This window comes from Triticum aestivum, chromosome 2D (genome assembly GCF_018294505.1).
Source record: "Triticum aestivum cultivar Chinese Spring chromosome 2D, IWGSC CS RefSeq v2.1, whole genome shotgun sequence".
Lineage (NCBI taxonomy): Eukaryota > Viridiplantae > Streptophyta > Magnoliopsida > Poales > Poaceae > Triticum > Triticum aestivum.
The window spans coordinates 472331450-472346002 of NC_057799.1; the positions used below are offsets into that span (position 1 = coordinate 472331450).

General features: G+C 41.0%; 1 protein-coding gene across 3 annotated transcripts; it reads left to right on the forward strand.

The window, feature by feature from the left end:
* Positions 1–684: 684 nt before the first annotated feature.
* LOC123053884 (cytochrome P450 87A3) lies at positions 685–8947 on the forward strand. 3 transcript variants are annotated; one of them, XM_044477479.1, is made up of 9 exons: positions 685–952; positions 4368–4692; positions 4859–5008; positions 5332–5583; positions 6068–6157; positions 6302–6380; positions 6607–6713; positions 7249–7382; positions 8718–8947. In XM_044477479.1, exons 1-9 carry the CDS (start codon positions 705–707, stop codon positions 8806–8808), a joined length of 1476 nt encoding a protein of 491 aa, XP_044333414.1. In that variant the 5' UTR covers positions 685–704; the 3' UTR covers positions 8809–8947. The 3 variants fall into 3 exon arrangements, with proteins under 3 accessions (XP_044333414.1, XP_044333416.1, XP_044333415.1); XM_044477481.1 differs by having other exon boundaries at positions 6607–6638; XM_044477480.1 differs by having other exon boundaries at positions 5341–5583.
* Positions 8948–14553: the final 5606 nt, after the last annotated feature.

Here is a 14553-nt window from a genome sequence, read left to right on the forward strand (position 1 = left end):
TTGGCGGGGTTCGAGATCGCCCAAGCAGAGGAGGAACGTGCTGCTCTTAATAGGTTCTTGTTGCAGCGGAAAGTAAGAAATTTCAAGACACTAATTGCGGATCTATGACCCCATATATCGCGGTCAAAGAAAAGAAGGAAACTTGAGATTTTCTTAAAACAGCATAAAGAACGGTCACATGCATAACACGTTCTTGCGTGAAGAAGTGGGGGCGGAGAGTGGATCTGGACGGGCTGGTGGAAGAGTAGATAGGCTAGCTATGTACGAAGATGAATTTTACGTTGGATGTAATAGTATGGATTTGAGGATCAAAAAATGAAGCCTATGATTGCAATTTCCAAAAAATAAGGGATGGTTCAGGCACATCCGCGGATGTATATGGGCCTGGATTTGTCAAGTCATGCTCTTAATATATTCTTGTTGCAGCGGAAAGTAAGAAATTTCAAGATACTAATTGCGGATCGACGTCCACATATATCGCCGACAAAGAAAGAAGAAAACTTGAGCTTTCTTAAAACAGCATAAAGAACTGTCCCATGCATAGCACGCTCTTGCGTGAAGAAGGGGGGTCGGAGTGTGGCATTGTGCTAGGCCGCGGGTTTCTGTACCTCTGACGGCTTGCAACTTTGCAAATTTGTCTATATAAATCACATGCAGGAGTGATACGGTAAGCCAAAACCCAGCTAGAGCTCTAGTGAACACACATGCAAATGTCGGTCTCTATCCCTGTGGCTCTGGCCACGCCTTGGGTTGTTCTCGTGGGCATGGCGGCCCTCTTAGCTGCCTGGTTGGTCCATTTGGTCATTAGATGGAACGTGGGTGCACCATGCAAAGCAGGGGCGGTGCTGCCGCCGGGGTCGCGGGGTCTCCCCGTCCTCGGGGAGTCGCTCGAGTTCTTCGCCCGGAGCCCATCGCTCGAGCTGACCCCTTTCTTGAAGCGCCGTCTGGAGAGGTAATTACTCTTACTAATCAGTTTAGTCGTGCATGCATGCATTGCCTACCCCTCATAACGTCTGACTGCTACTGGTACGCAGCTAACAAAAAACCTGTTGTTACGCGTAGCAAAATCATGTAAACTCTCGATCTTTTTAAGCGGTTGATGGATTTTTCTTATACACGACACATGAATTTCACTGGGAACAATTTGTCATAATTTTTCTGATAAAGGGCACTCTTGTTAACTCAAAATGTAGCATCAAGCATCAAGATCATACAAAGTATGATGAGCAACACCCGACCTTTGCATACGTAAAATGCACAGAGTCAAAGACCAACGGTCTGACAAAAATAAAATAAAATAAACGGCATATTCGCAACAGTAGTCATATAGGCCAACACTATGCTTATGTCAAAATAGATGGTGGACCGATCCGGAGATTATGCTGCTATCCATGTTGGGTAAAAAACTCTCTAACCACCCGCTTCATAGGCATACACACCGCCTTGAACAATTTTTAAGTGTTCGGTGTAGCGTAAACCATGTACGAAGCGAGTGTGCACAGTAGAAAAGAATCTTCAAAGAAATATAATTTTCGCTATTATAAATCAAATTATTTTTACATAACCAAAGCAATCATAATAAGACATACGCTCTCATCCTTATTAGTATTTTAAACCTATTTGAAATACAGTCCAACGGCTGAAATCAATGGAGTACATGCTAAACTTGATTTGGCTATATTTTGTCCTATAAACTCTTAAAACAAGTTCAACTTGTGACATATAGACCGGTCTATGTTCTAGAGCCCTGTAACATGCAAAAGGAGGGGCAGCAGCAGCGGCACGTGGTAAACGGAGCTACCTGGTCGGTGCTTGGGTGCGTTTAACTGTTGTGATACAAAGTATGATGTAGCATCGACCAAGGAACCTGGAAAGAAAGTAGAGTACAGTAGTAAATGTTTATGCTGCTCTCATAAGCAATCGGTGATGAAATAGAAGAAATAGATAGGCGTTGAAGATCAAAAGGGCGATTCCTTTATTAACCATTGCAATAATATGAAGAAAAGGCCCTCTTACTCAATATTTCGTTCGCTGCAAGCACATTTAACGCTCTTATATTTTGGGAAGAAGGTTGATGTCGAAAATACTTTTATATTATAGGACGGAGGGACTATTTATACCTCCGAAACTATACCGGCTCCCTTGGTACAATGTTGACGAATTGTCTTGGCTCCGATAAACTAACAAATAATAACCCATGTCATATCTAATTAATCCTACCTCTACTTGATCTCAAACCTTAAACTAAATTACTCTATCCATACGAAAAAACTAAACTAAAGATGTGATGGGTGATTTTGCAAAGATCATCGAATGCACGAAGAGAGGTCCAGGTTGAGGCCGCACATGGTTAGTTAGCAGCCATATTTTGCCTTTTTTGCCCAGTTGTGGTTGAGTGGTAGGTCAAGAAAATTACGGTGAATAAATTGCTCGCGGCAAGTAAGGCAAAGTTCTACTGAAGGTAATGGGTGTATGACAGATGGGACAAGTTGTTCAGGAAGTGCGGCAAGTCGCAGTTGAGGTAGTTAAACAAGGCAAATTTTAGTGTGGTCCCTCCTACCTCCCCTTTTCAGATGAAAGGTAAGAGTACATAATAGATATGAGACATTGATTTGATTAAACAAACAATAGCCTAATAGTGCTTCCAAACTTTGTGTCAATTTTTTTTTGCGAAAAGGATCTGATCTGTTATAGAGATTCACCGGAAGCACAAAACATCTTACACGTAATAAAAATTACATTGAGGTCCATGAACCACCGAACGACCATTGCTTCCGCCAGAATGAGCTATTGCTGCTCCTATATCGGAGCCAGGCTTACCTTGTCGATGACAGCTGAGAAGTCTTCGTGCACGTGCCCATAAGGACCATCGTCCTGGATTTGCAGTCGTCGTAGTTCAATCATTGAATCAATCTGAAGAACCTGACACCAAATCTCGTTGTTGCATGCGTACGTCGAACCCTAACCTCACCGCCCCGAGGAGCTGTTAGGAATCTATAGCAGAGCTCCATCTAATCCGTCCCGACGGACGAACTTGAGAAGGATCAGAGCCCGGAAGACCGACTCAAAGAAAAAACCCCGCCATCCGTCCGAGGTCACCCCTGCGAGGACTAAAACCCCGCCTATCTCCTAGCCGGAGCAAGGGCACCAGTATTCCCCTCCCCACCACCGGCCATCGGAGTAGCATGCAGAGGGGAGGCGAACCCATGGGCTCGTCGATAGAGATCAAGGGGAGGTAGATTTTTTCCTAGTCACCTTGCGAGTGTAGAAAGAAAATCCAGAGCCACCCGCCTGACTATTTTTTGCAGTACTCAAATTTGTGTCAAAGTTTGACAAGACGTGGCTATGAACCAAACTTGTGCTTAGCAAAGATTACCTCTACCTGCATTCCAAATATTTGATAGCAAGAAACTGCAAACTACTAACAACATACTCATTAATTACCAAATTAAATATTTCAAAACATTTTCCCAGTCCAAAAATTTATTGGATTCATGGTCTGTTTTGTCGATTCCTTTTTTTTTGCTAACGCAACAATGTTGCACCCCATTGGGATAAGTTACGACAACATTTACGGTTTCAAAGGCTCATAAGTATTCATAGATCAATAGTTAAATCTATCTAATATAAATTATATTTCACAAAAGTTACCATTATAAAATATAACATTTAAAGTTTCTGACGGTACCTATTTTTAGAGATATAACTTGTGTGATGTTGATCAAATTGTCGATCTAGCAATATGTGTGGGCTTTTTAAACCCAGAAGGAGGTAGTATATATGAGTATCGTGCTACTAGTTATAATGTTGGAGCCGATGTGTTTATGAAAAGGATTTACTAACCCTTCATTATGTGCATATAGCGAGGAGGTGCTCTAGGTTGATCTGAATTGTTCTTCTATTTTTTTGCGAATGTTGATCTACAATCGTATGGGTAGGTTCATGCATGACTCATCAGTTCACCATCGAGCAAAACAAGTATGGCAAGAAGACATTATGTTTCACCTTTTTCTGGACATACTTACATATCATCATAAATCTATAATATTATAGGGTGGTCACCACCGAGGATTAATTACTTGATAACTAAAGCGGGGAATCACGTAACCAGTTATACAATGACATGAGTTTTTTGAGATTACCATGTGTGGGGAGAAAACAATATTATATGTTGATAATAACAAAAAAAGAAGTTTTACAAATACAGTGATTAGTTATTTTTTCCATAAAAAATGAAATAATCACCGATGATCTGACACAATTCTATAAAGTCGGTCTTTACTCGGATGTTTATCATTTTAGATGGATGAACTACCCCGAACGTTGTATAACAATCAAACTAAATTCTCGGAGAGCTGCAATTTCAGGTATGGTCCAATTTTTAGGACAAATTTGATCGGTGAAGACCTCATTGTGTCCCTGGATCAAGATTTGAACAACTTGGTGTTCCAAAAAGAGGAGAAGTTGTTCCAAATCTGGTATCCGGAGTCGCTCATGAGAATCATGGGAGCCGACTGCATTATCGCAACGCTCGGGACCTTCCACAAGCACCTCAGGACTCTGGTACTTCGACTCTTCGGCCCAGAAAACCTCAGGGTGGTTCTGCTCCACGAAGTACAACAGACGGCCCAGGCCAGCCTACTCTCCTGGCTCGGTCATCCTAGTATTGAAGTGAAAGAGGCAACGTCTAGTGTACGTCCTCCTATCCCTTTCCCTATATTGATGGTGTTCTGGTATAAGCTGAACAACTTGATTAATTAGGATATACTACATGTTATTTCATAATACTATTGTTTAATTAGCAAAGCTTATACGTATACATGATGATTCAAGTAACTCGAAAATTTCCTTATCGTAGATGATATTCAGCATCACGGCAAAGCGGTTAATCAGCTATGACTCCTCAAGCTCAGATGGGAAGCTGTGGAAGCAATTTGATGCATTTCTTCAAGGACTACTAGCATTTCCACTTTACATTCCTGGCACAGCATTCTACAAATGTATGCAGGTAACTAGCGACTACTACCAGCCACATATTTCTCCATATCATAGCACAAATAAATTAATACATACAAGACCACTCTGACCTATTCTTTTGTAGCCGCCACTGTATTTTAATATACAACAATATGTCAGATGAATTGCACCCAATACTATTCCCTCAAAAAACAATTGCATCCAGTAGTAAGAAAATTGTGTGTGTATAGCCTAATTAATTGGGGCTCCATGGTGCCCGTGCACTTGATTTCAATGCATAAATTTGAAATATATTTGATTGCACAATTCAAAAAAATCATCTTGTCTTATACGTATGGTTCCCTCGTTGCCTAGGACCGGAAGAATGTCATGAAGATCTTGAAAGAATTGCTCAACGAGAGGAAGAAGGCAACATGTTGGGAGAGTGTTGACTTTATCGATATCTTGATCGATGATTTGAAGGATAAGAAGACTTTAATGAACGAGAAAATTGCATTGGATTTGCTCTTCTTATTGTTGTTCGCGGGCTTCGAAACTACATCATCTGGGATAACTGCTACACTTAAGTTTCTAACCGGTGATCCCAAGGCCCTGCAAGAATTAACAGTAAGTGTGGAAAAAGGGAAGTAGCTAATTAAGTGTTTTAATAATAGCCAATTAAGCGTTTGAATAAACAGTCTAGAAAAAATATTTGCCTTGAGACGTACACAGTAGTATTCTTCACCCACACTATTAGACATACACCCGCATTTGTGCATTCTATTACACACAATGCGCTAATTTAGCATTAACACTTCCATACATAATTACAGAACAAAGTATACATGATTATCCATATAAGAAATACCTAGGTTGTAGTTACACCTATGTCTCATATGCCATTACATCTAAGTGGTCTTGTATATGTGTGTTACTACCACATATACCCAGTATGTTACAGACCCCTTAGATCATGTGAAATGCACGTCGATAAAACTACACTTGGCAACACCCAAAGGCCTTCCTTCCCATAATCCAAGAAAATATTGTGTGTGTAATTGGGTAACTCATGTATAAACATGACTAATTAAGGTAGATTTGTCAATTACAGGAGGAGCACAACAACATCCGGAAAAGAAGGGCCAACCCTGACTCTGAAATCACATGGGAGGAATACAAGTCCATGAAATTTACATCTCATGTATATAGTTTGTCTCTCTTAGGTCTTTGTTTTTCATGACATCAACCATACACACATATAAGCTGATTTATTCTTATTGTATAATTAATGACATGGGCACTTGTACAAGTGGCACTATTTCATCTGCGTCATTGTTATTTGTAGGTCATACATGAAGCATTAAGGCTAGCTAACATTGCTCCCGTAATGTTTAGAAAAGCAACAGAGGAAGTTCATATAAAAGGTGAGAAGATTTTCTAAGGGCACAAAACATGTAGGATATTAGGAGTAACAAATCATATATTTATGAGAGATTCATGGGCGGTTTTCTAATTCATTTATGTGTGCACATATAGTACAGTGTGTGCACCCTCCTTGTAATCAAAAGGAGGGTAGCGCGCGAGGAGGGGGAGAGAGAGTTTGCAACAATTTAACTAAATGATGTCTTAATGTGTATTGTATATGTGCAGGTTACACTATCCCAAAAGGATCAAAGATCATGGTTAGTCCTTCTAGCATTCATCTCGATCCTACTATTTACAAGGATCCCAATGCATTCAATCCTTGGAGGTGGAAGGTTTGTAACATTTGTCTATTTCAAAGGGATGTTCCATGTCAATTCTAATAAAACAACACATATGTTTTTATCATAAAGCAACAAACTTTGGTTGAATGGTATACATTGTTTCCAAAATACATGATATTTTATCATAACGTTTCCTAGATATTAACCTGGTTTTATGTTATTATTTAATGTGCATCCACAACATATAGTTGGAAATTTATATTATTACAAAAAAGTAGGTCAAAACCTTTCCAAGAAAGGAAAAGTAGCTCATGATCATTACCCTTCAAACTAAGTAAAGTTATATTTTTTAAAGAAAAATAATTAAGCATAAGGAGTGCTGGAAAAAAATTCAACATGGAATTATAGTATGGAAAATAGGAATTAAAATGTAGGAGAATACATGGCTTTTAGTTCTTTTATCTCCAATACTTTCTTGCCGAAGCACCAAAAAGGGGATTGCTAAGAATATTTCAAACAAAGGAAAGGAGTAACTGTTATGCAAAAAGCAACTCTATCTGAAACCTACTGAAAACTTTCTACACAGGATACTACTGAACCAATGGGTGGCTCCTCAAAGGAGTTCATGGCCTTTGGAGGTGGGCTGCGGTTATGTGTTGGTGCCGACTTTGCCAAGCTAGAAATGGCTGTCTTCCTACATTGCTTAGTTACTAAATACAGGTGAATTTCTCTTTCTTGTACTAAAAATATTAATAAATGGTTAGTCTACCAACAATAGTAAGTATTGATTACCTTTTATTTAATAATAGAGAGATGAGTCTATACTCATGTAGTTCTAGATTTTTGCTTGTGTATAAATCACAACACTAGGTGTTAAACTCCGTCAGTACTTACTATGTTTCTTGGGGAGAAGATATATATGTAGCCATCAAATCTTACTCAAAGTGGACCTAGTGTGCTACACAAAGATTTGTAGTATACTTCAATAAAATAGTTCTAGTATAGAAAAAAAGGAAAAATCACTTCATAAAACCAATGTTACATTATGGGTTTTCGGTAACATACTTAAAAATGGAATAAAAAAGACATCAAAGAAAACAATAGAAATGAAATGAAAACATAAAATTAAATAGCCACCCATCCCTTCACCCCCTCCCCACTCTTTCTCGGGTTCGCCTGCTCAACATTATAAGGCCCATTCCTCTTACACATAGATCCTCGATTGCTTGTCTCCACCATAATCCTATTGTGGAGGCCTCGATGTTCTTCAAGCCAGACTAGAAGAAGAAAAATAAAAATGTTTCCTTAATGGAGGGTCCAATGCCCGGGAAAGGGGTACGTGTGCTAACATGATGAGTAGGAGGGTGCTTGTAACTTCATTGACGCAATTTATGTTGTATCACACGTTCTTATATATTTCCATAATAGGCATATTTTATTTGCCTGATCAAATAATTGGATAATTAGAAGATGTATATATTTTTCATTGCCATTACATATTATATGGAAAGTTTCTATTTATGATCTAAAATCATTACAACTTGCTCCAAGACATATGACTTTGTTGTAACCATGCAGTCAAATTTCTTTCATAGACACTAATTAGTCAAAAATGTATTTGATTAGATAAAAAATTATTATTAGTTATCGATAGAACATCATTTAACAATGTAAATTTATGATCATTTCACATTCATAATAATCAATTGTCAAAGTTTCTAGCGTCACGAAATCCTTAGTGCAAACTAGTATGCATGCACATTTATAAGCTCACAACTACTTCTTAATAGACGGATTTGATTTGTCCAAAAAATAACCTCTAGGATCAATGTCCCATATTAAAGGTTAGTTATCACCATGGAGGTAATTAGCATAGAGCATCCACAATCTGTTAAGTACAAAGGAAATAGAAACATGATGGGAATGCATTACTCTATCAAAAACACATGAACATTAGCTCTTTTAGTTGTAGGACTGTATACATTTTTTCCTTGTGAGACTATTTTACATAGATATTTACCCTCTAAATTTTAAAATTTTGTGCGCCTTCTACAGTTGGAAAGTCATCAAGGGAGGAAACATGGTGCTTTCTCCTGGACTACAGTTTCCTTGTGGTTTTCACATACAGCTTCTCCCAAAATATTGATGCATGATTGTTACTGCTTCAATACGGGCAAGATCTCTAAGACTATGGGGGATTCACAATGTTGTTGTTTGGCTAAGTATCTAGTAATGTATCATGTGTGTCTATGGATTAATAAAATAGCATATAAACATTGGTGGAACCATTTTTGTTCAAATTCTTGTTCTTCGCACAATATGTGTGGCCGTGTGTGCTTTCCAACTATGTTGCGATGAGTTTATCTTCCTCACAAGCAACCACACTACATTCTTTCGCATGTTACTCCCTCAAACAACAACTGTTGGAAATATGACCTAGAGGCGATAATAAAATATTATTCTTTATTTCCATGTTCACAATTAGGTTTATATTTTTGTGCTGTAATTGCAATGGTCCCCGGATATGAGAGTCATAGGAAACCGCACTTGCATGTGTCGAGATTTAAACACTAAGTAGATTACTTGTCTCGCCTCTAAGACTACGCATGTATTGCATGATGATCCTATTTTCCCAATGATAGGGAATTGTTTAAGTAACAAGGATATCGGCAATACTTGGAACAAAGTAGAGGCCAAACAATGGTGTTGGATAGACCCAACTTATGATATACTTCAAGATTCAGTCATCACCATGTCGCCGATATTAATGTATACTCAAGTCCTTAGACCATGGGAATATCCTGGACCTTCATACCGGATGGTTACTTCGGGGTTGCTTAACGTTATCTGTAACATCATGATGGCAGTGATGATTATAGCGGGAACTTTCGGGTACATAGGAAAATATGTCAAGGGACTCGATAATTCAAGACTAGGATTTGCTCCTCCAGCGATGGAGAGATACTCAATGGGCCCACTCGATATTATAGTATCCATCACCGTCTCACTACTTGGAAAGGGCTTATAGGTGAACCCTAATGAGTGGTGGGTGCTGCGGAACACCTGCCACAGCTATTTTTGAGAACAAGTAGTGACGGGTGACAAAAGTTGCCCGTCACAGCTACGTGCGGAGCAGTGGCGAGCAGAAGGCCTCGTCCGCCACAGGTAAACTATTCCAAGTCTGGGCTCGTGATGAAACCCTTCAGTGGCGGGCACCTCGGGCCGTGATACGTCTCCATCGTATCTACTTTTCCAAAATCTTTTGCCCTTGTTTTGGACTCTAAGTTGCATGATTTGAATGGAACTAACCCGGACTGACGTTGTTTTCAGCAGAATTGCCATGGTATTATTTTTGTGCAGAATAAAAAGTTCTCGGAATGACCTGAAACTTCACTGAGATAAGTTTTGGAATTAATAAAAAATATTCGTGAAAGAATCAAGTGAAGGGGGCCCACACCCTGGCCACAAGGGTGGGGGGCGCGCCCTCCGACCTTGTGGGCCCCTTTGACCTCCACCAACCTCAACTCCAACTCCATATATACACGTTCGGGGAGAAAAAAATTAGTGAAAAGGATTCATCACGTTTTACGATACGGAGCCACCGCCAAGCCCTGTTCTTCCTCGAGAGGGAAGATCTGGAGTCTGTTTTGGGCTCTAGAGAGGGGAATCTGTCGCCATCGTCATCATCGACCATCCTCCATCACCAATTTCATGATGCTCACCGTCGTGCGTGAGTAATCCCATCGTAGGCTTGCTGGATGGTGATGGTGTTGGGGAACGTAGTAATTTCAAAAAAATTCCTACGCACACGCAAGATCATGGTGATGCATAGCAACGAGAGGGGAGAGTGTTGTCCACGTACCCTAGTAGACCAAAAGCGGAAGTGTTAGCACAACGCGGTTGATGTAGTCGTACGGCTTCACGATCCGACCGATCCAAGTACCGAACGTACGGCACCTCCGAGTTCAGCACATGTTCAGCTCCATGACGTCCCATGAACTCCGATCCAGCAGAGCTTTGCGGGAGAGTTCTGTCAGCACGACGGTGTGATGACGGTGTTGATGATGCTACCGACGCAGGGCTTCGCCTAAGCACCGCTACGATATTACCGAGGTGGAATATGGTGGAGGGGGGCACCGCACACGGCTAAAAGATCAATGATCAATTGTTGTGTCTCCAAGGGGTGCCCCTCTCCCTGTATATAAAGGAGTGGAGGAGGGGGAGGGCCGGCCCTCTCTATGGCGCACCCGAGGGGAGTCCTACTCCCACTGGGAGTAGGATTCCCCCTTTCCTAGTAGAACTAGGAGCCCTTCCAATTAGTAGGAGTAGGAGAGAAGGAAAAGGAAAAGAGAAGAGAAGGAAGGAGGGGGCGCCGCCCCTCCCCCTAGTCCAATTCGGACTAAGCCTTGGGGGGGGGGGGAGGGGCGCAGCCTCCCCTCTCTCTTTCCCTTAAAGCCCAATAAGGCCCATATACTCCCCGGCGAATTCCCGTAACTCTGCGGTACTCCGAAAAATACCCGAATCACTCGGAACCTTTCTGAAGTCCGAATATAGTCGTCCAATATATCGATCTTTACGTCTCGACCATTTCGAGACTCCTCGTCATGTCCCCGATCTCATCCGGGACTCCGAACTACCTTCGGTACATCAAAACACATAAACTCATAATACCGATCGTCACCGAATGTTAAGCGTGCGGACCCTACGGGTTCGAGAACTATGTAGAAATGACCGAGACACTTTTCCGGTCAATAACCAATAGCGGAACCTGGATGCTCATATTGGCTCCCACATATTCTACGAAGATCTTTATCGGTCAAACCGCATAACAACATACGTTGTTCCCTTTGTCATCGGTATGTTACTTGCCCGAGATTCGATCGTCGGTATCCTCATACCTAGCTCAATCTCGTTACCGGCAAGTCTCTTTACTCATTCCGTAATACATCATCCCGCAACTAACACATTAGCTGCATTGCTTGCAAGGCTTATAGTGATGTGCATTACCGAGAGGGCGCAGAGATACCTCTCCGATACACGGAGTGACAAATCCTAATCTTGATTCATGCCAACCCAACAAACACCTTCGGAAACACCTGTAGAGCATCTTTATAATCACCCATTTACGTTGTGACGTTTGATTGCACACAAAGTGTTCCTCCGGATATTCGGGAGTTGCACAATCTCATAGTCCGAGGAACATGTATAAGTCATGGAGAAAGCAGTAGCAATAAAACTGTAACGATCACAATGCTAAGCTAATGAATGGGTCTTGTCCATCACATCATTCTCCTAATGATGTGATCCCGTTCATCAAATGACAACACATGTCTATGGCTAGGAAACATAACCATCTTTGGTGAACAAGCTAGTCAAGTAGAGGTGTACTAGGGACACATTGTTTTGTCTATATATTCACACATGTATCAAGTTTCCGGTTAATACAATTATAGCATGAATAATAAACATTTATCATGAAATAAGGAAATAAATAATAACTATTATTGCCTCTAGGGCATATTTCCTTCAGTCTCCCACTTGCACTAGAGTTAATAATCTAGTTCACATCACCATGTGATTTAACATCAATAGTTCACATCTTTATGTGGTTAACACCTATAGTTCACATCAACATGTGACCAACACCCAAAGGGTTTACTAGAGTCAGTAATCTAGTTCACATCGCTATGTGATTAACACCCAAAGAGTACTAAGGTGTGATCATGTTTTGCTTGTGAGATAATTTTAGTCAACGGGTCTGTCACATTCAGATCCATAAGTATTTTACAAATTTCTATGTCTACAATGCTCTGCACAGAGCTACTCTAGCTAATAGCTCCCACTTTCAATATGTATTTAGATTGTGTCATCCAGATCGGTGTCAAAGCTTGCATCGACGTAACTCTTTACGACAAACTCTTTATCACCTCCATAACCGAGAAATATTTCCTTATTCCACTAAGGATAATTTTGACCGATGTCCACTGATCTACTCCTAGATCACTATTGTACCCTCTTGCCAAACTCTTGGTGAGGTACACAATAGATCTGGTACACAACATGGCATACTTTATAGAACCTATGGCTGAGTGATACGTCTCCGTCGTATCTACTTTTCCAAACACTTTTGCCCTTGTTTTGGACTCTAACTTGCATGATTTGAATGGAACTAACCCGGACTGACGCTGTTTTCAGCAGAATTGCCATGTTGTTATTTATGTGCAGAAACAAAAGTTCCCGGAATGACCTGAAACTCCATGGAACTTATTTTTGGAAAATATTAAAAAAATTGGCGAAAGAATCAAGGCCAGGGGGCCCACCACCTATCCACGAGGGTGGGGGCGCGCCTGCCCCCTGGGCGCACCCCCCGCCTCGTGGGCCCCCTGTTACTCCACCGACCTCAACTCCAACTCCATATATTCGTGTTCGGGGAGGAAAAAATCAGGGAGAAAGATTCATCGCGTTTTACGATACGGAGCCGCCGCCAAGCCCTAAACTCTCTCGGGAGGACTGATCTGGAGTCCGTTCGGGGCTCCGGAGAGGGGAATCCGTCACCATCGTCATCATCAACCTTCCTCCATCACCAATTTCATGATGCTCACCGCCGTGCGTGAGTAATTCCATCGTAGGCTTGCTGGACGGTGATGGGTTGGATGAGATTTATCATGTAATCGAGTTAGATTTGTTAGGGTTTGATCCCTAGTATCCAGTATGTTTTGAGATTGATGTTGCTATGACTTTGCTATGCTTAATGCTTGTCACTAGGGCCCGAGTGCCATGATTTCAGATCTGAACCTATTATGTTTTCGTGAATATATGTGAGTTCTTGATCCTATCTTGCAAGTCTATAGTCACCTACTATGTGTTATGATCCGGCAACCCCGAAGTGACAATAATCGGGACCACTCCCGGTTATGACCATAGTTTGAGGAGTTCATGTATTCACTATGTGTTAATGCTTTGCTCCGGTACTCTATTAAAAGGAGGCCTTAATATCCCTTAGTTTCCGTTAGGACCCCGCTGCCACGGGAGGGTAGGACAAAAGATGTCATGCAAGTTCTTTTCCATAAGCACGTATGACTATATTCGGAATACATGCCTACATTACATTGATGAATTGGAGCTAGTTCTGTGTCACCCTATGTTATGACTGTTACATGATGAACCGCATCCGGCATAATTCTCCATCACCGATCCTACGAGCTTTTCACATATTGTTCTTCGCTTATTTACTTTTCCGTTGCTACTGTTACAATCACTACAAAACCCAAAAATATTACTTTTGCTACCGTTACCGTTACTTCCATATTACTTTGCTACTAAATACTTTGCTGCAGATACTAAGTTATCCAGGTGTGGTTGAATTGACAACTCAACTGCTAATACTTGAGAATATTCTTTGGCTCCCCTTGTGTCGAATCAATAAATTTGGGTTGAATACTCTACCCTCGAAAACTGTTGCGATCCCCTATACTTGTGGGTTATCAAGACTATTTTCTGGCGCCGTTGCCGGGGAGCATAGCTCTATTCTTTGAGTCACTTGGGATTTATATCTGCTGGTCACTATGAGGAACTTGAAAGACGAGAAAACAAAAATTTATCCCTCAACTACGAGGGGAGGTAAGGAACTGCCATCTAGCTCTGCACTTGATTCACCTTCTGTTTTGAGTAAGCTTGCGACACCTAAACCTGCTTCTGCTATTAATTCTGATATGTCGCATGTTATTGATGATGCCACTTCTGCTATGCATGATACTTATGATGAAACTACTTCTATGCTTGATACTACTGTGCCACTTGGTGAATTTCTTGATGAACAACTTGCTAGGGCTAGAGAGAATGAAATTATTGAAACTGATAATATTGATGAAAGTGATGATGAAGGCTCTCC